This window comes from Epinephelus fuscoguttatus, linkage group LG3 (assembly GCF_011397635.1).
Source record: "Epinephelus fuscoguttatus linkage group LG3, E.fuscoguttatus.final_Chr_v1".
NCBI classification, from domain to species: domain Eukaryota; kingdom Metazoa; phylum Chordata; class Actinopteri; order Perciformes; family Serranidae; genus Epinephelus; species Epinephelus fuscoguttatus.
This window is the reverse complement of record NC_064754.1, coordinates 12,136,975-12,163,052: the sequence shown is the minus strand read 5'-3', so window position 1 is coordinate 12,163,052 and position 26,078 is coordinate 12,136,975. Positions and strand designations below refer to the sequence as shown.

Genomic DNA, 26,078 nt, shown 5'->3' with positions numbered 1-26,078 from the left:
AGCCACGCGCAGACCCGGAAAAACATAGCCCCACGTTTTGCGATGAAGGTTTAACTGCGTCAAGTTCACAGAGGAAAAACGATTACCACCGGAATTCAAGACTTTTGCCTTCAGAATAAAATGTAGGTATGCGATGTACGCTACAAATTATACATCTGTGCTGCAAAAATACAGCAAAAAGTCATTAATGTGACAATTCCATCGGCTGTAAGTTTTAGAGTTTTTGTTTAGAGTTTTCCGAACTCAGGAATGAATAGTAATTCACCATGTGATATGAGTTTTAGATTTTAATAACACCGGAAGCATATTTTCAATCGTCAAATGACTGCGTACACCGACTCAGTGTGTTTATTAATGTAAGCTACTGTGTGCTGTGAAAAGGACACAGTTAATCAAATTTTCGTTCAGCATAATGTCTAATTGTACGGTCTGTTTTCTTTATAATTGGTGCTACTTCAGCAGTGATTTTACGCACTGGCCTATGAAGCTTTTATTTTGAAAGTTGATAACGGAAGTCGTTCGGTTCACTGAGGTTAACGGTACGGTAGTGAGGAGTTTCATGAGGTTCTTCGCAACGCGGATTCAGTAGCCTCTACGACAGACAGGTATTACTCTCATCAAACTCATAGTTACGTCGTTGACATGTTGTTTATGAAATTCCCTGAAAAGCAATATCCGGTGTCACGCTGGCTCGCGGCTCTTTAGCTCGGTTCATAACTGAAATTAAACGCTGTTAGCCGTGGTTAGCCTGTTAGCTAGTTAGCCGACTGGCCCAAGCGTGGATGTAAGTTAGCAAACGGTACACTTAAACAGAGCCTATCTTGGGATGTCCGTACTATAATGTCACGCTGCCTGCCCACTTTCTTCTGCCGACACGTTAGTTTTGCTATAAATTGAGAAAGCTGTTGAAGTTTACAGTTTACTCCTCGTGTTAGGGGTATACATATAACTAAACACACCGACTTTAGACTTTTTTTATAGTCAGCAAACCAAGGATGACATGTTTTTCTGGTTGGACAGTGTATTATTACATTGAATGGGTTCTTATATATAATCTGAGAACTCTTCTATGGTTTATTTGTAAAGTTTGATTACACAAAGACAGGGTGTCTGCAGGTCATTCACCTTATCCATCTTTTAATTTCATTTTGTCAAAACAGTCATGGAAGTCCACATCTGATGTTACTAATCTTTAAACTTACCATTGAACCTAATACTGTCAATTTACACTGTACTTGCACTTACCCCTTGGCAAAATGTAAATTAGATTAACCCAGTTTACTATAATAACCATAATCCTAAATAAAAGCAAGCTCTGTAGATTACTACATTATACTACTTACTTATTCTGTGATGCTTGAATAGGAAAAAGATGATTTGTGCAAAAAAGGGGCGTGCCTTGAACACCTCTAACAGGAGGCATCACAATGAGATGCCCGAACCACCCCAACTGACCCCCTTTTTTGGGGGGCGTTTTTGCCTTTAATTGACAGGACAGCTAAGCATGAAGGGGGAGAGAGAGGGCATGACATGCAGCAAAGGGCCACAAGCTGGAGTCAAACCCGGGCCGCTGCGGCAACAGCCTTGCATATGGGGCACCACGAAGCCACCGACGCCCCAACTGACCCCTTTTGATGTGAAGGAGCAGCAGCTCTGTTTCTGTCTCTAAGGCTGAGCCCAGCCACTCCACAGAGGAAACTCATTTCAGCCACTTGTATCCGCGATCTCATTCTTACGGTCACTGCCCAAAGTTCATGATCAGTGAGGGTTGGGACGTAGATGGACCAGTAAATCAAAGGCTTCGCCTTCCAGCTTAGCTCTCTCTTTCTGCATCACTGCAGATGCTGCATCAAACCACCTATCCATCTCATGCTCCATTTTACCCTCACTTGTGAACAAGACCCTGAGATACTTGACCTCCTTCGCTTGAGGCAGTAACTCTCTCCCAACCCAGAGGAGGCAGTCCAACATTTTTTGGCAGAGAACCATGGCCTCAGATTTGGAAGTGCTGACTCTCATCTGAGGCATTGGCTCTCTGCCAGAAAACAGTGGATTGACCCCTCTGGGTTGGGAGAGAGTTTGCAAGTTTGAATATAATTTAATAGCACTAGTGCCTCAAGCAGAGTGAAAGAGAGTGATCCTGATAACAAACTGACAAAAAAAGAAATAGATGATGCCATAAGATGAAAAAGAGAAGTGTGTTTTGTTGATCCTTTATTTCCATGTGTTACCTACAGACATGCCTTCAAAGATTTAAAACTTTTGTACATTTCAGATGGCTGAAAAATCATCAGAGGATGATGGACAGACATTACCAGCATACAAGGAGGAGGAAGAGGAGATGGAGGTCACCATGACAACACAACTAGAAAACCTTGTTGTAAACCCTGCCAATGCAGACACATCATTAAATACACACACACATCCAAAGGAAACAGGAGATGTGCAAACAGACTCAACAGCAGCCACGCCTTCTTTAGACATTGTGTGCAAGACAGAAGACTGTGATGACGATGAGTCAGAGGATTCAGACAGGTATTCACACACTGAACATGCTGGTTATCAGTCTAGTGGCACCAATAGTCTTCTTTGTATTCAGTGTCAGAAATTTATAAGCAGGAAGCAGTACAAGACTGGAAACAAATGACTGACTCTGGTTCTCCTCTCCTCTCCTCTCCTCTCCTCTCCTTTCCTCAGTGACAGCTCTTCTTCCTCCTCCTCCTCTTCCTCTTCTTCCTCATCCTCCTCTTCTCCCTCTGCCCCAATTCTTGAAGATGATGACGATGACGAGGGTTTCAGCCAACCAGCCCCCATCAAAACCAGAGATGAAGTCCTACTCGAGGTCAGTCTGTGACTGTATGTTTGAAGAGCTAAATGGAGGGCTTTCACTATGTTCCTGTTTTCCCTTCATGTTGAAAAGGACAGAAGACTCAAGGATGAACTGATAAAAATTTGGCAGTTAAAGGTCACTGTGACTTCACAAAACACATTTCACACAAGCGTCTAACAGAATAAAATGGTATAAAGTGAACAGCAACATTCTTCTGGCTATTATTCAATGAAGGGGAGACATTTGGTCAGATTCTGATTTGGTGATACTATTTTTGACTGTCAACCTTGAAACTATGGTGATTGTATAGATGACCTCTTTGCAGAAAAATCCATAATTGAGGCATTGTCTACTGTCATGGCTACATATGAGTCTGGACAGATGTGGATGTAAACTGTAACTTGACTGGTTGGCGGAGGCATACAGCCGAGAAGTGGTCATTCTAGTCTCTGAATGAAACAGCATTACATACTGTAGTTGTTGATGAAACTCTGTGTGATCTAACAGATAGTATTTGTACAAGATTGCCTGGAAGTGAATCCTGGGTTGTAATAAGCATTATTTTGAAGCTGTGAGCTGTCAGTGGAAATGGATGCAATCACAAATGAGCAGTTAGAGCAGTTTTCACTTTCTGTAGAACTGACACTGAAAATCATCGGTCTTAGCTTTTCAGTTAAAAGTAGAACCCAAAACAGATCTTGCAGGTTTTTGTAAGGATTGACACCTGTTCTTGCTTGGGTCATTGCATCAGTTTGCAAGGAGTCCCACTGACTTGCTGTGTGGAAACCCCACACTCTCAGCTATGAGCAAATTAACAGAAAAGAAGTCCTACTGCAGTGTAGTAGATACTTTCCTTTTTCACACACTGTCATGTTCAGTTCTCATTTGTAAGTTCTGAACAGTCACCACAAGCTGCCGTAGAGTGCAGAAGGATCTTACTGGACATTTTACCAGATAGTTATTGCTTGTTTTCCTATTATGTTTTAAACTCCATGATCAAATTGATGTACTTTTATACAATCAGACCGGAAGCTGACATTGTGTTTGTGTGCAGGAGCTGCCAGCAGTGGAGGAGGTGTGTGTGTCGTTACCAGAGGATACAGAACTGCAGCCTGTTGGAACAGTCTCCAGTATTATACAGCAGCTTGGTAAATATGCACACACACACTCTTGCTGAGGTCACGCTGTAGCGTTTTTGTCTGATTGCTAAAGAACTGGAAACACTCAGCTCATCTTAGGTAATGAATTATATAAGTGCGACTTTTAATGTGTATCTCTCTGCTCTGTCTTTAACCACACCTTCTTTGTCTGCAGTTATCATCCAGTCTCTGAAAGACACGCCTCCTCTGACTGATGACAGTGTCATCTTTACCTCTGACAGGGTGGCTATTGGCAAGGTGGGTGGACCAGCAGGGGCTGTCTGTATGAATATCTTTACCTCTGTCTACTTAGCTTTCCTGCAAGTGTTAACGTATTTGTTTGTTTGCATTCTATTAGTTCTGTAATGTTCTGTTGTTCATGTGTTCCAGGTGTTTGAGGTGTTTGGTCCAGTGTCCAGTCCGCTGTATATTTTGCGTTTTAACTCTGCAGAGCAGATAAGCAGCAGAGGGCTGACGGAGGGTGTGACTGTTTATTATGCACCGACCATCAAAGAGTACACACGCTTCATCCTGACACAGCAGCTCAAACTGTAAGTACACACAGGCGTATATATATTTCATTCAGCACATTAAAGTTACACACATAGAATGATAACTTATTTAGGTCATTGGGAAATAATCACTTTTGATCAGGGCTTTACAGTGCAAGTATTTCGCATACATTTACAACAAAAAAATCATTTGTAAGCACAGTGTGTGAGTAAATGATAATACCTACTGTAATCATTCTTCCCCTGCTGCCATTCGTTCTAATATTACAAGTCCCGCAATTCCAAAAGCTGCAATGCACCAATCACAACAGTTTTCTGGGATGATGCAGCCGGTGTCAAGTGAGAAAAAGGTTTTGGTTGAAAGGGTACAAGTTAATGTTAAACATGCAGATATCACTATCTAGCAATTTAGACATTATGAGGTTTGGACCTTTGCTGCGAGAAAACTTCAGTAACTGGACATTTCTAAATTTTATTGAATATCCCTGGTCTAGATACTAGAATGTGAACATTTACTGTGCTTCTAAATTTCTTTGTGTAGGCCTACATTTTTTTCATTAAGAAGCACATGTACTCCTCTGGGGAATAAGTCAGCGTAGAGCCTTGTTGATACGATGACGTGAAGTTTGCTTCTGACCAAACCAAACTAGTGTGTTAAAGTGAAAATGCTTTTCCTGTAGGTTCAAGGGATCGGATGCATCCTGGAAGAACGACCAAGAACCACCAGAGGAGGTAAGCACATAGACACGAATGTGTTCGAGCAGGGCGGAGGATGTTTGAACAGAACTGTGCAGTCAAATGAAGCTGCAACTGTCAGTGGCCTCTACTGTGTCTATAGCTCATGGAAACAAGTGCAAAGATCCATTTTCTTTTTTGCAGCAAAGGCTTTTACTTATATCAGCATCACAACATTGAATTATTTACACAAGCATCATTTGGCCAACAGAAGCACTGCTGTTCCTCCAGTAGGCTTTGGTGGTATCTGATTGTTCACACCTTCCTGAAATTTCCCCAGGGTAAACAGTATATGACCATATTAGTTTGCAGTTTAGAGAAGCAGGCAGGAGTCCGACACGGAAGCACAGAGTCACCAACTAAAGCCACCTATTTTAGCCTCCTGAAAAACATCAATATCAGTCTAAGTGTGTGGTATATTTAGAATATTTTCACTGCTTTATTTTTCCATCAGACAGTGATTTCAGATGAAGAGCTGAACTACATAGCTCTCCCCAAAGCCAGACTCCATTGAGAAAAGCAGTGATTTAACATTGCTGAATGCAGGAGCTGCTGGTCTCAGTCAGTTATTTTGTTTGTGTTACTGTGGGACTTTGATGTTAAAAAGGTTTGGTTTGGATTAACCAGAGTCACACAGTAACACAAACTAACTAAATGATCAAGGCAGCCGCAGACAAGCAGCTCCTGTGTTCAGTGAGCCAAACTTACTGTTTCTGTCAATGGAGTTTGGTAGTATTGACGAATGCATAGATGGCGAACTGAAGCTGTTAACGGATTTCTTGTCAGAACGGCCTGTCTGACGGAAAGCTAAAGCAGTAAAAATACCTTGAGTGTAGCATCCACTTTAACTGTTTTAGATTTATTTAGGGTAGCTGAAAAACACTTTGCTGCTGCCTCCCTCCACAGCAGTACATTGCTCAGCTTCCGTGCCGACCAACATCTACTGTATGTAATACACTGACTGTTGATAATATCTCATGCAACCTGATTTCAAAATCCGAACTATCCCTCTAAAATGAGTAAATCGAAAGAAAACAATGGTGGTAGCCAAAATATTTAAGACCCATCTGACTTTGGGAACTTAATATATATTTTCTACTATGCTCAAAAAGATTGCTGTGTTTGCTTTATTATGAAATAGTCACGCTCACTCTCTCTCTTCTCTCCCCAGGCTTTGGATTATAGTGATGATGAGAAAGAACAGGAAGCGAAGAAGAAAGCGAAAAACTCCAGAAAGAAGAAGGACAATAACAGTGCAGGTATTTGCACACACATACAGGAAGTGTATTCTGTATGTCAGATTGAAGACAGTAATTGACGTGATAATAGTTGAAAGAAATAAACCTTCCTACTTCCTTTTCTTACTTTATTCATGTGTTTGTTTCCCTCCAGATAATCCTGCCCACGTTACCCAGAACCCCTTGCACCAGCAGCGTAATGTCAGGGGTTTCCCACCAAGACACGCAGGACATCCACCCAGGCACCAGAACCCCAGGAATAAACACCCACCTTTCAGCCACGCAGCCACTCCACACAGACACGCACACCCACCACCTGGACACACACATGTCCCTCCCATGTACCTCCCCCCTCCCTGCCCTTACCCTCCACCTCCTCACCTTTTCCCTCCACCCAACTTCCCTCTGTACCCCCCTCCTCCTCCTCCCTCGTACTTCAATCCGTCTTTCTCCTCTCATCTCTGGCCGCCAAACTCGGTCCCCTTCTCTGACCTCCCTCCTCCGCCTCCCCCACCACCGCCCCCACCTCCTCCTCAGTGATGGCCTCTGTATATGAACACACGAACCAGAGTTCCTGCTGGTGAGTTGATGTTTTGGTTTATTCTCGTTAGAGGAATGTGTCATGTGTTTGTAGGCTGTCAGACGGGACAGCTGGGCAAATCGTCCGTGTGTATCAATCACTGGCTCTGCTTGTTAGCAGTGCTCATTAGGCTGTACAGTCACTGATTATAAAGTAAAACATTTACCTAATATAGCTGGTGAAGCCCAGTGATGTGCTGTGACCAACCACATATTCTGCCACTGCAGGGTTTTTGAGTTTTAAATTTTATTTTATTTTTCCTACAGCTGCAGACATTTGTTTACCATCCAAGGGAAAGTATCCCCTGGTCAAGATGGTATTTTTATTTTTCATATTCCAATTAAATGTGACCATGTTCTTCATCAAATGTCACTTACGCACTGAAACACCAGAGAAGTGTCAGGCTGCCACTTACTGTGAAGTGAAACACAATGAACCCGGTGAACGGAGAATCAAAAAATGGTGGATATTCTTCATAAATTAAAGTTCTTGGGGACCACATTTAACAACAGCAAAAATCCAAGTCTCATTTACCCAGTCGTATGCTCAGCTCTGCACAAACCTGCATTCTCTCTGAAACACTTTGGTCTATGAGTAGCTTACCTGACCACGCACATGCGTATGAGCTCTGCTTTAGCAGATGCACATGCTCAGGCGCGCTACTCGGCCGTGTGAAGGACAGGAAGTGTTTTAAGTTGTGTACACACAATATTATCACACATTAAAAGCAGTTCTGAAAAAGTGAGTTTTGATTCGTGATTCTTGAAAAGTGTTGTACTGATCCTAGTCTCATTTGTAAGTTTTGGTTGCCTTCATAAAGTCTGCAAAAAAATGGAAATGTATATGATGGTTTTATGATCTGAAAAATTCAACTATGGAAAAGAACTGTTGTTCAGTTGCAGCTCCATGTGTTGTCGGCCTACAAGAACATCATGTGCTTTGGCATTTGTTAAAAATAATCAGCTGATGCATCCTGTTAGGATGTGAAAGTCACCGTCACTCGTACGTGATACTGTATATGTACTGTATTTTTTACCAGAACGCTTTGTAAATGTCAATATTTTCCCCGTTTGATGAGCTGTGTCAATGGGAAATAAACGTCTTTGTGTAAGACTGACGTCAGTAGTCGGAGCCACGTTTCACTTGTCCAACATGTTTCTGTCACGCTGTTGTGTAAAGCTGCTGTTGTGTTCACTCGCTTCCACAACCTTTGCTCAACAGGACATTTCTACACACACACACACACACAGCAAAAAGACAAAACAAACGAGTGAATATTAAGTTGCTTTGCTGAAACTTGATTTAATTTTCCCGTCCCACCTGAGATTATATGTTATCCTCAGGTTTATATTAAAATGCTGAAGCATGAGGCGAGAACTGATTGGCAGTCAGGAAACCTAGAGTGACATCATGATTTGATTTGATTTGATTGGCTCATCATGAAGTCATTCAAACGGAAAAATGCTGAGTTTGAAGTTTAGGTTAATTTCAGGGTGAGGCTTAGAATTGCACTGAAATTGTGTCATTTGAGTTTTAAATTTGCAAACATAAAATTCAGATAATACTATTGTGTATGAACGTATATTAAGATTGTTCAATTACCAAACTCTCACCATGACATAAAGTACAATAGTTCTATAATTCTGTGCATCACTGTAGTAACTGTGCAATAATTAAAATGGCACAATACTCTGAAGTGATTATTCAATTGTGCAATGTTCTTTTTAGTATCCTAATGTATTCTCACTTAAACTATAATGTATATTTAACACATAGTAGTGTTGAACATTGGGGCATAAAGCACATATATTTTTACATCTTATTTTCGTACTTCTTATTTCTACTGTGTTATAATTCTCTATAATATTGTGGAAAATCTTCCCGCTGTTTAAGTTAGCAGTGATACAGGTGGAGTTTTTACTGTGGTAAAATGAAGGGATCAGGGAACACAGACTGATGATTCAATCAAGTACTTTTTCTTTGAACAGGCCTGGAGAGAATATTCTTTCACTAACAAAGGAGCATTCACTATTTTTTTAGTATAGCAGAGTGCTTTCAACAAACAAGTCATCCATCATGTCAACTCTTGCATTTCCTCATGTATCTTTTGGTCAAGAATTGGTTTTACACACCAACAAGTGATAGTTGAACCCAGAAATAAGGTTAGGAAATCAAAACACAGAATGACACGTCAGTTATCGTGTCTCACAAATATCTTTGCTAACTGCTGGAAGACAGTCAATGTGAGGACACTACATACACACTAATACAAATGATTATTTAAAATGTGTCAGCTGTTAAATCTGACAGTAGCATACATCTAGTTTTAATCTTTCCGTTCTTGTGTCCTGACGTACACTTCTCATTTTCTTACAAAGCAAACATCTCATATTTTCAGCAACAGGTGCAGTTAAGTGCTTAGTCATTTTGACTATGATCTCCTTCATCATTTACTACTCTTCATCAACATTTTCTACAATATACGTCAGAGCGACTGTAACAGATAACAGTTTCCTACCTAGGGATTAATAAAGTAAAATTGATTCTGATTCTGAACAAACATTTTGTCAAGAAGAATGAAATCAGAATATTCGTACACTGATTTTCTCTGAAATATGCCACTTTTTAACAATAAATATATGAAATAAATAATTTAAATGTTCTTATGAATGTGTTTAAATAGCCAGAGTATTAACAAGTCAATATTGCCTATGTAGGAAACATTTGATGGGACAATACTTCCTCTACACAAGACAGGAAGACCTGTGACTGACAGGAAAAGGTGTAAGTGTTAAAAGTGCTGCACAACAGCAGACAGAAAACACTTTGTCACTGCAGCTGCTTCAAAATGGCTGCATTCTTTAAATCTAATGAGGCAAGTGTCAGCTTTGAAGTTGGTGAGTATCAGCAATTCCCCAAACCTGAACCTGAGGATGCTGCTAAAGAGAAGACCCCAAAACCAAGTAAGTAATCCAGAATGTGAGGTTATTTCAATTTAAAATGTGTCTCTTAACACAGAAGTAGTATCAACATTATGATTATTAAGCAGGTTAAAATAGTTTATGTAGTCTGTGATTAACTTGGCCTGTGTGTTTGTGCTGTGCAGAGCTAAAACATTTCAGCGTGGTTCTCGTGAGCTTTGCCCTGCTGTGTGTTCTGCAAGGGGTTCTCAACATCGCTCTGAGACTTGCTCTGACTGAACCCACTGCTGAAGGTAAACAGACACCTGACTCTGGCTGTGTGCAGCTTTCAGCTCATTTTGCTTTTAATGCCTCTTAACTGTTCTCTTTTGGTTCCCTATCTGCAGGTCATTTAAATGTATTAAAATGTCTCGTTTAATTTTACAAATATTTGACCTAAAAAGTCATTTAATAGTCTTAATTTAAATTTGCAAGGTCTTCATTGCATTTGACATTTTATCTTATTTCCTCTTTTGATTTATTTTTCTCAAATGAGTCAAAGTGAAAGTCCACATTTCTGATATTACAAATCAGCTAGCCGGATTTTTCCATACATTTGAAGTGCACGGAACCCACATTTTGAAAATGTAATAAAACTCTGCTAATGCGTTTCAAAAACGTCAGAGCGGCTCGTCCGTCGTAATCCAAGTGCCCTGAAGCCACAGCATGCAAAATTGACTTGAAAAGATGTAATTTACTCCACTTTTATAGCATCATTTCTCACCGCGGTCAGTTAGTCTGCAGGCGTGCTGTGTTTACACGGCAACTCGCGCGAGACTCCTTGACTCCTTGTTCTCGAGTATCGCAAGTTACCTTTAATAACCGCACTGATCCAGAAAGACAAAACATTATTTTTTCCATAGATACCTTTTTCTCAGAATTCTTTGATACTGTAAAAATCTTGTTAATTCAGATAATTTTGTCCATGAAGACTTTCCTCATAATTCTTAGATAATTATCTTGAAAAACAGAGCAGATTTTTCCTCTTACATAAATGCATTATGTTTCTGTACTTCTGCAGTATATCACACAATTGTCTATTGACAAGACAACGTTCCATGTGAAGCACTCAACACTCAAAGGGCCAGTTACTAAAATCACAAAAAATCCCTATTTACCTGTAGAGGTATGTTGCCATGAATATAGCTTTGTTTTGTCCACTCAGCTTTTGAAATGTCTGCCTTCACAGCAATATAAATCATGGTCAAGGGAATTTAATTTCTGTTGCAGAATTGAGATATCACATTTTTAAATACATACATGTCTTTCTTGAAATAGTGTAAAAAGTAAAATGTTTTCCAGACCTTTTAAAGGTTTAAGTCCGACATAGATTTCTCCTGCAGTCATCTCACTATCCTCTGCAGCTTTGTGGCTTGTTGTGTTCTGCAGCATCCTGTTCTCTGTTGCATCATGAGATTGTTCTGTTCAATATGTTCCCTGTTGTGACATGTGATGTTGGGACACGCTGTCTGTGTTGTTGCTGTGTTGAGGTGAGACAGAGGAAGAGTTCTGTCCAGAGGGCTGGCTGATGTTCGGCTCCAGTTGTTACTACATTTCCTCACAGAGGGGGAGGAGCTGGGACGACAGCCGGCAGGACTGCATGCAGAGAGGCGCTGACCTGGTCATCATCAACAGCAGGCAGGAACAGGTACCTTCATATTCTCGTACCCCACTGCGTGTTTACAGCGTCCTTATTTGCTTCCTCTTGATTTGAGAAACCATCTAAAGTGTTTATTTTAAATAAATAGCCTGAGAGAATATCTCATTATTAAACTGTACAAACGCTCTGTGGAAAACAGAATCTCAGAAATCTCGGTCAACAGTGTGTGATGCTGTAGTTCCCTGTGTGTTTTGAGCCTGCTGATTAAGTGAATGTTGGTTTGTGACAGGCCTTCCTCACTGGATTCACCGCAGCAGCGTGGGTTGGTATGACTGACAGGGAGAAGGAAGGGACTTGGATCTGGGTGGATGGAACACCAGTGGACAAAGACGGGTGAGATACTGATAAAGATATGGGTAACTAATAGGGCTGGGAATCACCAGAGGATCCATGAAACGATATTATCACGATACTTTAGTCACAATAAAATATTAGGCATTGTCGAGTGGTGGCATTATTACGATAAATGATGATCATTAACTCCACAGTTTTCAGTGGTGGATAGGATACTGTAGCTGTGCAAAATACTGTCTGTTGCCATGGCAAGTAACTGATTTAATGGAGAAACAGAGAAAGGAAGGAAAACACAGCCCAGTGGCAAGAAGGAAATGTTTGCATTGTACGTTTCTGCAAACCAGGAATATGTTATAGGGGATGGTGGATGGTGTGTCACTTTGACGAGATGCCCACCAAGCTGCAGACCACTGTTCGATATCAGCAGAACCAGTTATTTTTTAGTGAGTCATTATTGCGTTTCCAGCAGATTTTTAGGCACCAAACAGGTGTTTGTAGCATTCCTTCACTGTTTTTCCACCTCTGGATAGCGCCACGAAAAGCAGTTGCTTTTTACCAAGACATCGCTGCTTCTCCAGCAGCAGTTTTGCCCCCACTTCGGGGTATTTTAAGCATTCAAGTTTTTTTTTTCATGTCCAAATCTAATAATGTAATGTATCTGTGGTTTGCAGAAAAGTAAAGTTTTTGGAGCTTGATCCAAACAAGGTTTTAAACTTTTTCAGTGCTTTTGACCTTTGCTTTTATTAATCTGTGTCTCTCAAGGCCCTCGACTTTGCAATGAACCCATTGGTCGGTTGATGCTTGAGCTTGGTGTTTTGTTGCCAGGGTAGTGCCAAAAAAGCAGTTGTGTTTTTTGCAGAAACATTGCTGCTTATCAAGGGGTGATTTCAAGCATAGCAACAGTTTAAAAGTGTGATTTTGCTGACCTCCAGTTGTTTATCTTCTCATCTTTGCTGCAGTAGATGAAGTGTAGGGGAGACCGGGGATGGTTGTAACATGGGTTAGTTGTAACACTTTCAATTTATCCAATCAGGAACAAGTTACAAATCATCTGATTCACTCTGCACATGCTCAGTTTAGTCCTTACTCCACATGTGGGGAAGTAGTACCTGGTGGCAAACACAGCTAATTTTAGAGGGGAAAAACTCATTTTGAGGAAAGAAAGTATTTTTTTCCACTTCATTTCTTTTTGTAATAGCATTGCCTCCTTTGTACATAAACTCATCAAACTTAAATCATGTTAATTATGTGTTTGTGTAGATATTTTCCATGCAAGTTGTTAGTGATAATGATTTAGTTGTTGGTCTGTAAGACAAGTGAGTTCATGGCTACAGCAGTCTGGGTTAGTTGTAACAACATCAGTATGGGTCAAGAAATAAGACAAATCAACTCGCACAAACCAACAACGACCCAGGCTGTCAAAGAAAACATCAGGAAAGAAAAAACAGAAAATGCATAACATCGTGCCACAGGACACAGATTCCTCAGATGATGATGACACTTTGCATTGTGTGCATGGAACACTTAAAAAACTCAAAACCAAAAGAAGTTTGGGTTCAGTGTACAGCCTGTATTCTGTGGGCCCACAAAGCCTGCACTCCAGGAGGGCCATACATTTGCCACCACTGTGACTCCAATGGTGATAGTGACTAAAATACTTGGCGCGCGCACACACACACACACACACTAATGTTCACTTGTTGATTCTGTTGCATATTTGTGCATTTTGTTCAGTTTTATAGCTGTGTATAAATGCTAGTGTAGGACACACAGAGAGACAGATGTTCAAGTTTTGAAGCTGGAGCACGTTTGCAGAATTTGTTTAGTTTTAATATCATGTTCAAATATTGGTGTAACACACACACACACACACACACACACACACACACACACACACACACACCAATTATGTAAGTGTTAAATACAAAATTTTCAGTATCTGAAGTTCTTGTCATACCCTCTTTTCATAATTTTACATTTCACTCCATGGTCCATTACAACTAACCCAGACTATGGGGTAGATTGTAACATTTCACTCCTTGTGTTTGAGACTAAACCATGGATTTTCTGTTTGTGTTGCAGAGACAGCAACTACACCATTTAATAGCTGACACATGTAACTAGTTTGTATCCCATTTTTAATGCACTGGCTTAAAAGAGACCCGAGTTACAGACAGAAATGTCAAAAATGTTACAACCATCCCTGGTCTCCCCTACTACAGAGTGTGTCTGTGCCCTGTGACATCACTTTCCACACCCTTCAATAATGCTGGGTTTGGTCCAAGATGCAGCACACTTTCAACCAAAATGATCAAAAATACTATGTACAGAAAAAGAACAGTAACTATAATTAACATTAAGTGCAAAGCTGTCCCTGGTGGGGAAAAAAGCTAGTGTTAAGGTTCTGTCATGTGTTCTTTCCATGTGTCTGTAGGTTAAATTGGGCCCCTGGGCAGCCCGATGGTGCGTTTGGAGGAGAAGACTGTGGTGACATTCGCACAATGACGGATTTCATTGGCTTAAACGACTTCAACTGTAGTGCCAGAAGCCAGTGGATCTGTGAGACAATGTAACGGTAGCTTAAACTGTATGGATGTGTGTGCTGCTCGCCTTCTTTCGCTGTAACTAGTTCTGTTTGTGTTTGTAGTTGATGTAAAAATAAAACATAACCACAGAGTGACCAGCAGGAGTGCTTTGTTGAGCGACAAGGTGATGTCACTAGCAAAGGGAATTAAAGTTGTGTCTGTGGCTAGAGTATTTAACTGACACACTCAATTTGGGAAGGATAAGATGTGCCATGGAAAATCCAAACAGTCCAACACTGCACACTGCATACACACTTACCAGATAACAATCAACAGTTAAGTTTCATAGTTTGGTTACTGTGTCTGCAGGCTGCACACAGTAACCTTCTCACTGAGCATTCTCATACTCAATGTGAAAAGAGAAATGTCAGGAGCAACAGTAGTTAAATGCTCAAGGAAATTTATTTCATTGTATGATGTTCAAGTCTTGCCAGAGTGGGTCAGTCAGAGTCTCCTGACTCAAACTCAGCACACTCATCCTCCGAATCTACAAATGGCAGGGCGTCACGAGGTGAAACGTAGGCAACCATGTTGTCGAGTTCAGACACCACACAGCAACTAACAGCGCTGCGGTTAATGTCCATGTCACAGGCCACATGCCACTCATTAGTTGCTGCGTCGTAGTACTCGACATTATAGGTGGTTGAGTGGCCGTTGAAGCCCCCGACAACAAAGAGCAGATCTTCAAGCACTGCGATGCCGAAGTTGCTGCGGGGAGTCACCATCACGGACACCTCATGCCAGGTGTTGGTGCGGGGGTTGTATGCCTCAGCGCTGCGCAGACGGGCAGAGCCATCAAAGCCACCAACCTTTGGGAGGAAAAGTACAATAAAGTCTCAAATGTTTGAAATGGAGATGGAAGCAGTTTGTCAAAGAAAGAACGCCTGCCCTTAAAGCGTCTATGAGTTAAATCTAACTGCTGACCAAATCTTTGAACACCTCACACAGTTTGTATGTTATGGGAGCATCAGCTGAGCTTCGTGGACTTACTGCAAAGACATGGTCTGCATATGCAGTGACGCCAACTCCACTGCGCTGGGAGGTCATGAGGCCGATCATTGTCCACTGGTTGGTCTCTGGGTGGTAACATTCAGCCGTTTGCAGGCAGTCATGCCCATTGAAACCACCACAGATGTAAATCTGGGGAGAATAGAAAGGGTTTTTAGTGATTGAGCATTTTTCTTGACTTCAACTGGTAAAAAAATAACAGCATTATTTCTACACTTCTGCAAGATAATGAGTGAATTACAGCTGAGACGAGGCATCTAGTGAGGAATCTTATCGTCTAACTGAGAAATAAACTGGAAGGATAAATTAAACGTGCAATGTTACCTTACCACCAAAGAGAAAATGTTATATATACAGTACGTCTACTTATACTGTGATCAGATATTAGCTGTGCTTAGTATGACAGTTTGCCTGCAGTTCACAGAGATCGGTTTCAAATCACCTACCTTGTTGTGGAGTGTTGTGCAGCTGGCATCGCTCCTGCTCTCGTGCATGGATGCGATAAGACTCCACTGGTTGGTCTCGGGAGTGTAGCGTTCGGCAGTGCTCTGTCGTGTGTACCCATCATAACCTCCCATGGCATAGATGCACCCATTCAGCACAGTGACGCTCACATAGCAGCGGCGGTAGTACATGGGTGCCACCTCATGCCAGGTGCGTGAGCTCAGACTGAACCTGCGCACGCTGTTGAAATGCTCCGCCCTGTCAAAGCCACCAACACAGTAGACATCCCCATTGAGGAAGACGGTACCGTGATAGGCACGGGAACGTTCATCATAGTTTGTCACGTTGATCCAGTTGTCAGTGCGGATATCATATGCCTCAATGGCATTTGTTGGATTGCTGCCGCTCCAGCCTCCAATGGCCAACAGGATGGCTTTAGGCAGGCGAGGACGGACAAGGGGGCTGCAGAGATGAAACAGAATGGCCCTGTTTCCCCCGAAGTGATCAACGATGTCATGAGCTTCTCTGACCATGGACAGGCACATGGCGTTGTTTGTCACCAGCTCATTGGCCATCACGTTCAGCTGCAGGTAGTCTAGACTCAGCAAGGCCAGTCGGACCTACAAGGACAAAACAGGACAGAATCTTGAGGTTAATGAACTGTAGCACTTGTGTCCAGACCTCTGTTGCCATTTTATAATTATGTTAAATTCTCATGACATTTAACTCATTTATTCTGCCTCCCAAAGTTTTAAACATGTGAAACTCAAAAGCTGCAGTTGGTCATTTAAATGAAAATTACTTTGTCACACACACAGAAATACAGTCTCACAGTCAGACAGATAGTCTGTGAAAATGCCTTTAATGGCATTTGCTACAATCTATCACAACGCACCTAAAACAACCAATCAGGGCCGAGGAGTCTGTAACGCAGCTGTCAATCATGCCAATCATTGCTCATGAACTGCAGTAAAAGTGTCAAATTAGGCAGCGTTGATCAAATATGAATTAAGATTCTGTTACTGCATTGCCTAGTTCTCACCTCAAATGTTTATTTAGAAACATATTTTAGTGTACTGTTTAGCTGTAAAATGAGTGTGTTCACACTCCATCCATGTTGGATACCATAGACCGGAGTACCAAGCACTGCCCACAAGCCAGACCAACCATCTCATTTTACAGCTAAACAGTGCACTGAAGTATGTTTCTGAAAACATCTGAGGTGAGAAATAGGCAATGCAGTAACAGAAGCTTGATTCATATTTGATCTGTCTAGTTTGACCGCTGCTTATGAACAGTAATTGATATGATTGACAGCTGCGTTACAGACTCCTCTGCCCTGATTGGTTGTTTTTGGCAAACTGTGGTAGATTGTAGCAAATGCCATTGGAAGCAGAAGGAAGAGGAGTGACATGTTTGGTTTTTTTCCGAATATAGTGACAGTTTCGGCAAATGTGACACAAACTTTTTTTTTCATAAAAGTAACCAGGTGAAGCTTTGAGTAATCTCTAGATTTCTGTAAGTGATGTATAGTGTATGTCCATGCCAAATCATCATGTGTGCACCAGCACATGGGCAAAACTAGAGAAACATTAAGATCAGACAACTGTCTGATCTTAATGTTTCTCTAGTTTAATGTTTCTCTGCTTTTTCTAACAGAATATGTTCTGGACTATTAATGATAAAGACAGGTAAACCTAAAAGGTGCAGTAAAGTGCAGCATGACTTGCTGTCAGTCTGCACAATCTGATTTCCCCATGTGGGATCATTTAGTGCCGATGATGCAGGATGTCAGTCACCAAAAAAAATACCTCTCAGTCAATATGACTTCAATCTTACAGATCTTAGTTTGATTGAATTAAATTTGACTAAAGTGACGTTACAGTTTTCATTATTGTAGTCAGGAAAACACCATCGGCCACATGTTGAAGATGTAGATCAAAAATATATGTAGTGACAGACAGGTGTCATACCTTAGACAGGAGCACAGCGATGTGACTGTTTCGCTCTTCAGGCATGTGGGCGATCCAACGAAGGATGGCCTCAAACACAGTGCTTTCTTTTCTCACATTGATGTCCTGTCTTTCAAGGAGGTCAGTGAGTTCCTGCGCAGAGAGCTGCAGGAACTCTTGAGTGAAAACAACCTCCTCAAAGTGATCAATGATGAAGTTGTAGGCCTTGGCCCGCAGTCTGGTGTGGAAGCAGATGAAGGTGAACTGAAAGATGCCAATGCAGTTCTGGGTGCAAAGCCGCTCTCCCAAGAAGTCGCAGCAAGTTTGCACAACGCCCATTATGTTGAGCTGATCGGCTGCCAGCATCAGCTCCTGTACGTTGTCCTCCGTCACAGAAACAGAGCCGGTGTACGCAAACTCAATGATGAACTGCATCATGTCAGGAGACACGCCCGATATGTCAAAGACCTTTTGGTCTGGAGTTGCCCAGCGTCTGAAGAGAGCTCTGTGGGACAGCATGAAGACAGAAGAGGATTGAAAATAAGCTGTATTTAGCTTTTTCTTCTCATCTTTACACTGATACCAATAAAAAAAATGTTTCAAAACAGCAGCAAGAGTGAAATATCAGATCAGATGAACTCAGTGCACTAAATTACACACCTAAGGCACAAACATTATAATAGTCTGGATACATTTAGAGTCTTGTTGCAACTTTGCTCACCCAAGTTGTCACCTAAGTCATAAAATCAGTTGAATAACTAACACATCGTGTGAAAATGTTCTTTTTTTTTTAGTATTAAGTTGAAGAACACTGACGATTTTTAGTTGCAAACATCTGATTGGCAATGAGAACCTTCAGTTGAACTGTAAACTGAAACTACATTGACTTTGTGAAGACTAGAAATGCGCACCATTAGTTAACTTTTGAGTTTTTAACTATCCTTTAAAATAATTTCTGTATGTTCTCCTCTCTATGTCAAACTTGTTTTATCACAAATGCTCCATAAATCAAATCAATTCATTACTGTGACTGCTGTATATATTTTTTTTTATCAGATACTCACAGGAAATATGGGCTGCAATTACACAGGACGACCTTGTGGACTTGAAATTCAGCATCCTTGACTTTTATGACTGCATCACAAAAGTCTCCCTCCTGACGGAGCTTATCAAACACTGAGCTTGACTCGTGTGAAGATTCGCTGTGGTCACTCATCTTGTTTTTTTTGGAGAGGGCTTTCTCTGTGTTTGTTGGTCGGTTTGACTTGTGAGTCTGAAATGTTCTGATGAGCTGAGGGGCTATTTCAAGACTTTCAGGCGTCAAAGAGGTTCTAGAGTTCTAGACCCGCCATTCTGCTCTAGAATGGGTTCTTATGACATCATGGCTGATAAACTGCCAACCTGTAGACTGTCTGATTTACATGAACACATTAACCTATGCATTATTTCATTATACAATTTAGTCTTTGCTTTACAGTATATTGCTCCAATAGTAGGTCGACAATGTTTCATTAAAGTGTCAAAAAGATCATAACTGTGGCTGTGTTTTGCATATATGCTAACCCACACTGTACATTTGTATCATTTTGCTTATAGATGCACACAGAAAGGTTTATGGGTTTGTCAGAGGCAGAGGTGAGCACAGATACAACAAAATATATATATTTTTTGCCTGTATTTGACAGAACAGAAAGCATGAAAAGAAGACAGAGAGAGGGGATGACGTGCAGCAAAAGGCCATTGGTTGGAACCAAACCTGTGGCTGTAGCCAGCATAGTCTTTGTACATGGGACACCTGCTCTACTTGGTGAGTTAATGGGCGCCCCAAAACATATCTTGCAACAAATAGGACATATTGCTCATCGAATGAGTTGGGAGTGAAAATGTGTTGTGGAAGTGGGGGCAGCAGGTTCTTTGATTGAGACTGATTGACTGAGTGAACTGAGCAATTAGGCCAGGGAGATGCACTAGTTCTTTCGGATGACAATAAGACTTTTTCAAGAGTAATAAATTTAAGGGCAGAGGAGTAAGTACATTCCTAAGATCTCCATCTTTACAGGTACCACTTGACCGAGTGTAAAAGAAACAATTACGCTTGTCGGTTACATCGTGTAAAGTTACATGACATATTTATTGCTCATTCCTCCTTTTAAAAGGCTGAACTCTGACAGTAGCATCCACTGTCTGTATACACAGCTGCAGCTGCTCCGCCCGGCTGTCCTGGGAAAGGCTGCGGCTGTAGAGATGGTTAGTGCTCAGACTACAGCTGCATTAGTGGTTGAATCTGTGATGCTATACATATGGCTACCACATTTAAGTTTGCCGTTTAGTTCTTCATTACAACTGCTCTGCTCTCGATTGAGCGTACGTTGGGACAGCATGTGAGCCCTCAAATGGCCATGTTGCAGCTGCCAGAAAAGAAAAAAAAAAAATCCCTGCCTGTCTTTTGACCACGATGCAATTATGACAGAGCAAAACCCAGAACGAGAAAATTCCTGGCCACATATTTCATACCAAAATCAATAAAAGACAGCAGCCTTGACAAAATATTTTGTATTAGCTGCACCGATCAAATCTACCACAGAGTGGAGCTGTAGTTACATATTAAAATGATTGTACAAATTACAATTGTACAAGGTCTGTCAGAGGGCCCCTACCCGGAGGGGGTCCTGGAGCGGCCGTCCTAACGCCCCCACGGGTGCTTCACTTATGATTCAATTGTAAGCTTTTCCTGAGTTTGGCTTGCTCATATGTTCATTGTGATAGATGTGCTGGGAAAATAATCAGTGCCACTTTTGAATGTCAGTTGCACTGTTTAGGGTGAAACCCATTTAAAAATAAATGAACACACCAGGTGTCACAGTGAGAGAAGAGAGGAAACAAGTGGAGACATTACCATCTTTTTCCAGACTGGTTTGCTTTACTCCTGTGGGTAACACTTCATAAGCATTGTATTAATAATTAACAAATGCATATAACACACTGTAATCCATCTGTCAGCAGATATGATGTGTTTTTATGTGTGCAATTTATAAATAACTCATTTTATGTAATGTGTTCTGTTAGTGAAGACTCCAGTCTGCAGTGTAGTTCATACACTTCACTGATAAACCAGAGGATGTTCAGTAAGATTGGGCTTCATGATCAAAGAAAATTTTTGTATCACGTCTACACTTCTGTCCAAACTCACTCACTACTTTTGCCATAGTGACAGTTTCGAACTGTGATAATAAATTAATGTTGTGTTTACAGCTTGTTATGTTGCCGTCAAGTGGCTAAACCATCAGTTAATACTCATTTAAGGGGTTTGGTTTTTGCCTCTTTGGAGGGGTTTTGCTTAATATTTCAATACGATGTGTAAATAAAAGAGAAAGTCTTTGACCAAACTGAGTGTTTTTTTAATTAATTTCAAATGAAGGATTAATTAAATCAATTTAAATTAAGTTTTAATTCATGCTGTTGCAGGAGGCTGATAATCTGAGATGCTGTAAATGACCAGAGGAGAGTGAATGAGTTGATAAATGGGGGGGGAGTTGTTAAAATGTTTGTGCATGTTACACTAAGCTCAGCTACACTTTTCACCTCACGGACACACACACACATGCACAAACGCTAACACACACTCATGGTCACAGATGGAATTTCATGCTGCTCAGGGTTTTGCATTTTTCGCCTGAGCAGAAATGGAAGCATGATCACTCATGTTAATCAACACCTGTCACTCTGTGGTTTGCTTAGGACACACACACACGCTTTGGGACACACACAGGCCAGCTTACAGCACACAATCATTTACATACATTAAAACAATATCAGCAATTTTTATTCATAGGACTAGAAAGTAAAGATAATAAGTATAAGCAGAATAGCATACTCAAATAAAATGCACTTAGATAAAAGTAAAGTATTCCCTAGTAAGAGAATACGTTACTTCATTTTTTTGAAGGTTAGGGAATACAAAGAAGTGACCTAAAATGTAGCAAGGTTCAGCACTTGTGATAAAAAGTCATTAAGTAAAAATAGAAGTACCAATTTTTAAAAATTCTAAAAGAGTACAAGTACATTCAGGGCACTCACGAGCTCACCTGGTAGCGTGGGCACCCCATGTACAGAGGCTGTGTCCTTGCTGCAGCAGCCGCAGATTTGGTTCCAACCCACGGCCTTTTTCTGCATGTCATCCCCACTCTCGCTCCCCTTTCCACGCTATATCTGTCCTGTCAAATAAAGGCAAGAAAAGCCCTAAAAAATATTTTTAAAAAAAGTACACACACACATACTATGACTTTTTTACAGTAACACGTTTGAATGTCACCATTTATTTCCTCCTTTTATTCTGCATTCTTCTCCTATGTTTCCGTGGGTTTTCTCCAGGTCTCCCACCAAAAAGACATGTTGCATATTGGAATGGCTCCTGTCAGGAATGTCACTGCCTTTGACAGACACATTGACCTGTGGCTGCCCTTTGCTCCTAAAGAGTCAAAGGGGGTCACAGAGCAAACATATTTTGTGTCACACTATTCCTATAACATCAGTGCTGTCAAGCCACGCTGACTGTTTTGGTTTTACATGCCTAGGTTAGAGATACTATCTCTGAACGTTGGACTGTAAGACTAAGACAGAGAACGTGAATGGAATTTAATTTGTGCTGCTCAAAGCACTGAAAAACTTGCCTGGCAAGATGTCTTTGCAGAAACAATGTTGTGTTTGCTCTGGCAGAGCTCACTGTAAGTTTTCACTGCAACTACATTTTTCTGAAGAAATACAAAAACTGTTTATGATTTATTCACTGTATTTGGGAAATTGTTTCCAAATGTAATTTTTCAGTTCACTGACCGTTCAGCAATTCTGCAATCAACCCCAAAATATTTGTGCGAAGTGAAAAAGCAGTTTCTAGTGATTTTGGTGAACAGACCTTTTAAAGGTGACACATGTCACGAGGAGTGTAATATAGCCTATTCTATAGCATATTTTATTGTCTAGTGAGAGACACTATTGAGTGTATTATGGGAAATGTAGTATCTGGTCTTCTTGCCGCCCAGTTGCCGGAAGAAAATGTTGTCAGTTGCACTTATAATCCTTTACATTTGCATGTTTTGCACATATCATATCAGTGTTTCGAAAGTGACACAGTTTATGAGCTCTGAATACTGCTGGATCACAGAAACAGTTGTGATTTGGTGAGTGATTGCTGTGTTTCCAGTGGCTTTTTTGGCACCAAACATGGGAGTTTTGTAGCAACCCATTGCTGCGTTTCCTGCCGGTATAGTCGCACCACCAATATCTCGGCCTGGGGTGCTTTGATTTTGATCGTTCCTTTAATTAATCTGTGTCTCTCAAGACCCTCAACTTTAAAAGTGAAACATTAAAACAAATCAGAAGTGTCTTTCTGTATTGGTAAGCATAATAACAATAAATAATACACTTTATTTATAAAGTGCTTTTCAAAACAAAGTCACCAAGTGCTTTACACAGTTGATCCTGGATTTAAAACAGAAGAATTGAGGGGCAGATAAAATGAGGCAATTTTAAGAAAATACAAAGAACAAAAAAATGACATAAAGATAATATACTCTCACTGAAGCAGATCAGCAAAGTTGGCAACTAATTAAAAGCCAAGCAGCTTTTGCACTAGCTGAAGCCATGAGATGGCTTTTTGGCTCAGCCCTGACTACGCTGTGTTGCTGTAATCTTACCGTGAAGAAATGAAAGCACGGATGACCTTCTCAAGATCATGTTGAGAGAGAGAGGACCTGATTTTGGAGATTTTGGAGCATTTACTCATAGGCATAGATTTCAGGAGAAAACAAATAAAACCTGAGAGTAGCAGGGGGCTTTTGTTTGACAAAATTAAAGACATTTCAACCATGAATTTAATGCAGAAAAGGCACAAACTGGCGCATAATAATTGACCAAAATGCAAGAAATTAACCCCCTATTTCATGTGCATCTACTTATGACAACTGTTCCTCTTTGCTCTTTTGTGATGTTTGAGACAGAAAGAATGATTTCTGATGGATACAAAAGCAAAAATAAACTAGAGCAAGAGTTCCTGTGGTAGCAATCAAAGCCAACAAAACAAAATGCTGGCCTGTGCTGTGCCAGAGCATGTTCTACCCCAACATTAATGCACCTAATATTGTTTTCATTATGTAATTGCTCGTTATGATCATCTTGGGGTGTTCCCTCCTTCCCCTCTCACTCCCCTCCAAAGAACACACTACTCCTCTTTCCTCTTACATGTCGATCTATCTTCTTACATCATCCCAACTCATCTTCCCTGTCACTGTCCCCCAACGCTTCACCAGTCCCTCTCTGAATCAGCGGTCTGATGTAACTGGAGACTCTGAAGCTGTGGCTTGTGACCCAGTAATTCCTGCCATCCATACCATAAAAGAGGGCTAACCCTGGATGCTGCTCCACATGACTGACTGAAATTAAAAATATTACCAAGAGGTGAGTACAGTTTAAAGAATGTAGAAGTTCAAATGTATGGTTATTGTGATATTGTAATCTATGAGCTAATCCATATGATAGTTTAAACCTGTTTGTTCTACTTACTATGATACCAGATTTGAAGTGCTGTTTAATGCTTTTCATTTGTAGGTGAACTATTTCTTTAGGTATGCATTTCCGACAGTAAAAATTCCTCACACTGGTTCAGCACGTCTGTCTGATACAGGGAGAAGGGGGTAACGTTGTATGTGTGTGTGAATGTCAGAGAGGGAGGAGGGAAAAAGAGAGGGAGCCAGTCAGAACATTTCAAACTACTGTGCTGGCTGCACATGGAATAGTGTTCAGCACCAGAAAAAATCTTTTTGTGTCTTTGTTGGGACTTTGCAGATGGTGGAGTCAGGCCTCCGAAGGTCTCACACTTTTGGATTATTCCTGTCTTTTGCTCTTCAGTCTCGGGCCTTTTCGTTTGTCATTTCCATCCATCATTTCAATCTGTATTCACTGGATTTCTGAAGGAGGTGATCTGGGTTTCCAGAGTGCTCTGGAGATGCAGAAGACCAGCAAGAAGAAGCGAGGTCAGAGGACCAGCGTTAACCTCACAAAAGCAGCTCATCAGTGAGTAACGGGGTTAGGTGAGAGGAGCAAGTCACGGACAGTTTAGGAAAATAAAGTCAGTAGCCTCTTGTGTGTCTAAAGTTTGGAGATAAGTATTAATCTGTCTGTCCTTTTGTGCCTGTTCACCCTTTTTACTAGCATGAAATAAAACAGAAAGCCACTCAGAGATGTTATTGATAAAGAGGATGTGTTTGCATTTGGAGTGCTGGTTATTTCACCACTTTTCCCATAGATTAGTCTGTACTCATCCCTCTCACCCATTATTCTAACCCACTACCACTTTTGCATGTTGCTCTTCATGCATGCTACTTATCTAACCCTTGTCCATCTTTTTTAATGATTAGTGAAGTTTTGAAAATCCCAATTTAAAAACTTCAAGCTGTATTAATGGATATTTTGGAAATGGATTTGTCAATAGATATAAAATTCAGACAGTCCACTCGAGCAGACTAAATTGGGTGTGAAATGGTGGCATCAAAATGTTGATGATTTAACATGAAAGTAAAATAAGTACAATTTAAGATACAGTTACTATAGGCAAGAATAAAATCAGGAGTCAAAAAGTATGAAAGCTGCTTTTTTGAAATTCCACCAGTGAAAAGATCCACAACACACCTTTAAGGTCACTGTATGTCAATCAGTGCAGCTGTGGACAGAACATTTATCATGACAGCAGTGAGAGAAAACACAAATCAACAGTCTTGACTAGTGTTTTTGCTACGAAGCGTTTACACCTGTCAGTTTGTGTTTTGTTTGCAGTTAGGTGTTAATGGATGTGTATAGCATGACTCCAGCTGTGCTCCGTATCATTTCCATGTTTTTGTCGGAGAGGAGTCATTTTTCACGCGGTGCAGACAGCTACAATCTCGAAGGTTTATCCCATAAGCCTCTGCTTGTCAGCATGCTTTAACATTCTCTCTCTGATCCTCTGTCACACATATGCACACACACACTTCAATGCTGATTGTCAGCGGCAGTAAAATATTTGTCACCTGAAGAAGCTACGATGTTAATGTCGCCTCTAATTTCAACCTGGTATCAGATAATGCTTGTTGTTGGCTGAACACAAGCTG

General features: G+C 40.9%; 4 protein-coding genes across 6 annotated transcripts in view; 3 read left to right on the top strand and 1 right to left on the bottom strand.

Moving 5' to 3' along the window:
* The first annotated feature begins 512 nt into the window (after positions 1–512).
* On the top strand, positions 513–8,179 carry LOC125886106 (H/ACA ribonucleoprotein complex non-core subunit NAF1-like). The gene is made up of 9 exons (XM_049572053.1): positions 513–605; positions 2,276–2,535; positions 2,698–2,842; positions 3,885–3,978; positions 4,145–4,227; positions 4,360–4,520; positions 5,162–5,213; positions 6,388–6,475; positions 6,609–8,179. Exons 2-9 carry the CDS (start codon positions 2,276–2,278, stop codon positions 6,992–6,994), a joined length of 1,269 nt encoding a protein of 422 aa, XP_049428010.1. The 5' UTR covers positions 513–605; the 3' UTR covers positions 6,995–8,179.
* Positions 8,180–9,858: 1,679 nt separating this feature from the next.
* Positions 9,859–14,663, top strand: LOC125886111 (CD209 antigen-like protein E). Of its 2 annotated transcripts, XM_049572059.1 has the most exons (5): positions 9,859–9,997; positions 10,141–10,248; positions 11,485–11,642; positions 11,884–11,987; positions 14,383–14,662. In XM_049572059.1, the coding sequence occupies exons 1-5, from the start codon at positions 9,883–9,885 to the stop codon at positions 14,519–14,521; spliced, it is 624 nt and encodes a 207-aa protein (XP_049428016.1). In that variant the 5' UTR covers positions 9,859–9,882; the 3' UTR covers positions 14,522–14,662. The 2 variants fall into 2 exon arrangements, with proteins under 2 accessions (XP_049428016.1, XP_049428017.1); XM_049572060.1 differs by lacking the exon at positions 10,141–10,248 and having other exon boundaries at positions 14,383–14,663.
* Positions 14,664–14,973: 310 nt separating this feature from the next.
* On the bottom strand, positions 14,974–19,153 carry LOC125883370 (kelch-like protein 10). The gene is made up of 5 exons (XM_049567591.1): positions 19,002–19,153; positions 17,959–18,442; positions 15,988–16,605; positions 15,524–15,673; positions 14,974–15,342 (listed from the first exon to the last, which is right to left on the bottom strand). Exons 1-5 carry the CDS (start codon positions 19,151–19,153, stop codon positions 14,974–14,976), a joined length of 1,773 nt encoding a protein of 590 aa, XP_049423548.1.
* Positions 19,154–24,778: 5,625 nt separating this feature from the next.
* The window catches only part of LOC125886103 (zinc finger protein 638-like), a 34,147-nt gene continuing 32,847 nt past the window's right edge, over positions 24,779–26,078 (top strand). Inside the window, exons 1-2 of one of the 2 annotated variants that reach the window (XM_049572049.1) lie at positions 24,779–24,800; positions 24,926–25,005. In XM_049572049.1, coding sequence (XP_049428006.1) covers positions 24,938–25,005 — 68 coding nt within the window. In that variant the 5' untranslated portion in view covers positions 24,779–24,800; positions 24,926–24,937. Of the gene's footprint in view, positions 25,006–26,078 lie in introns of both variants that reach the window. The other variant, XM_049572050.1, reaches the window with a different exon arrangement.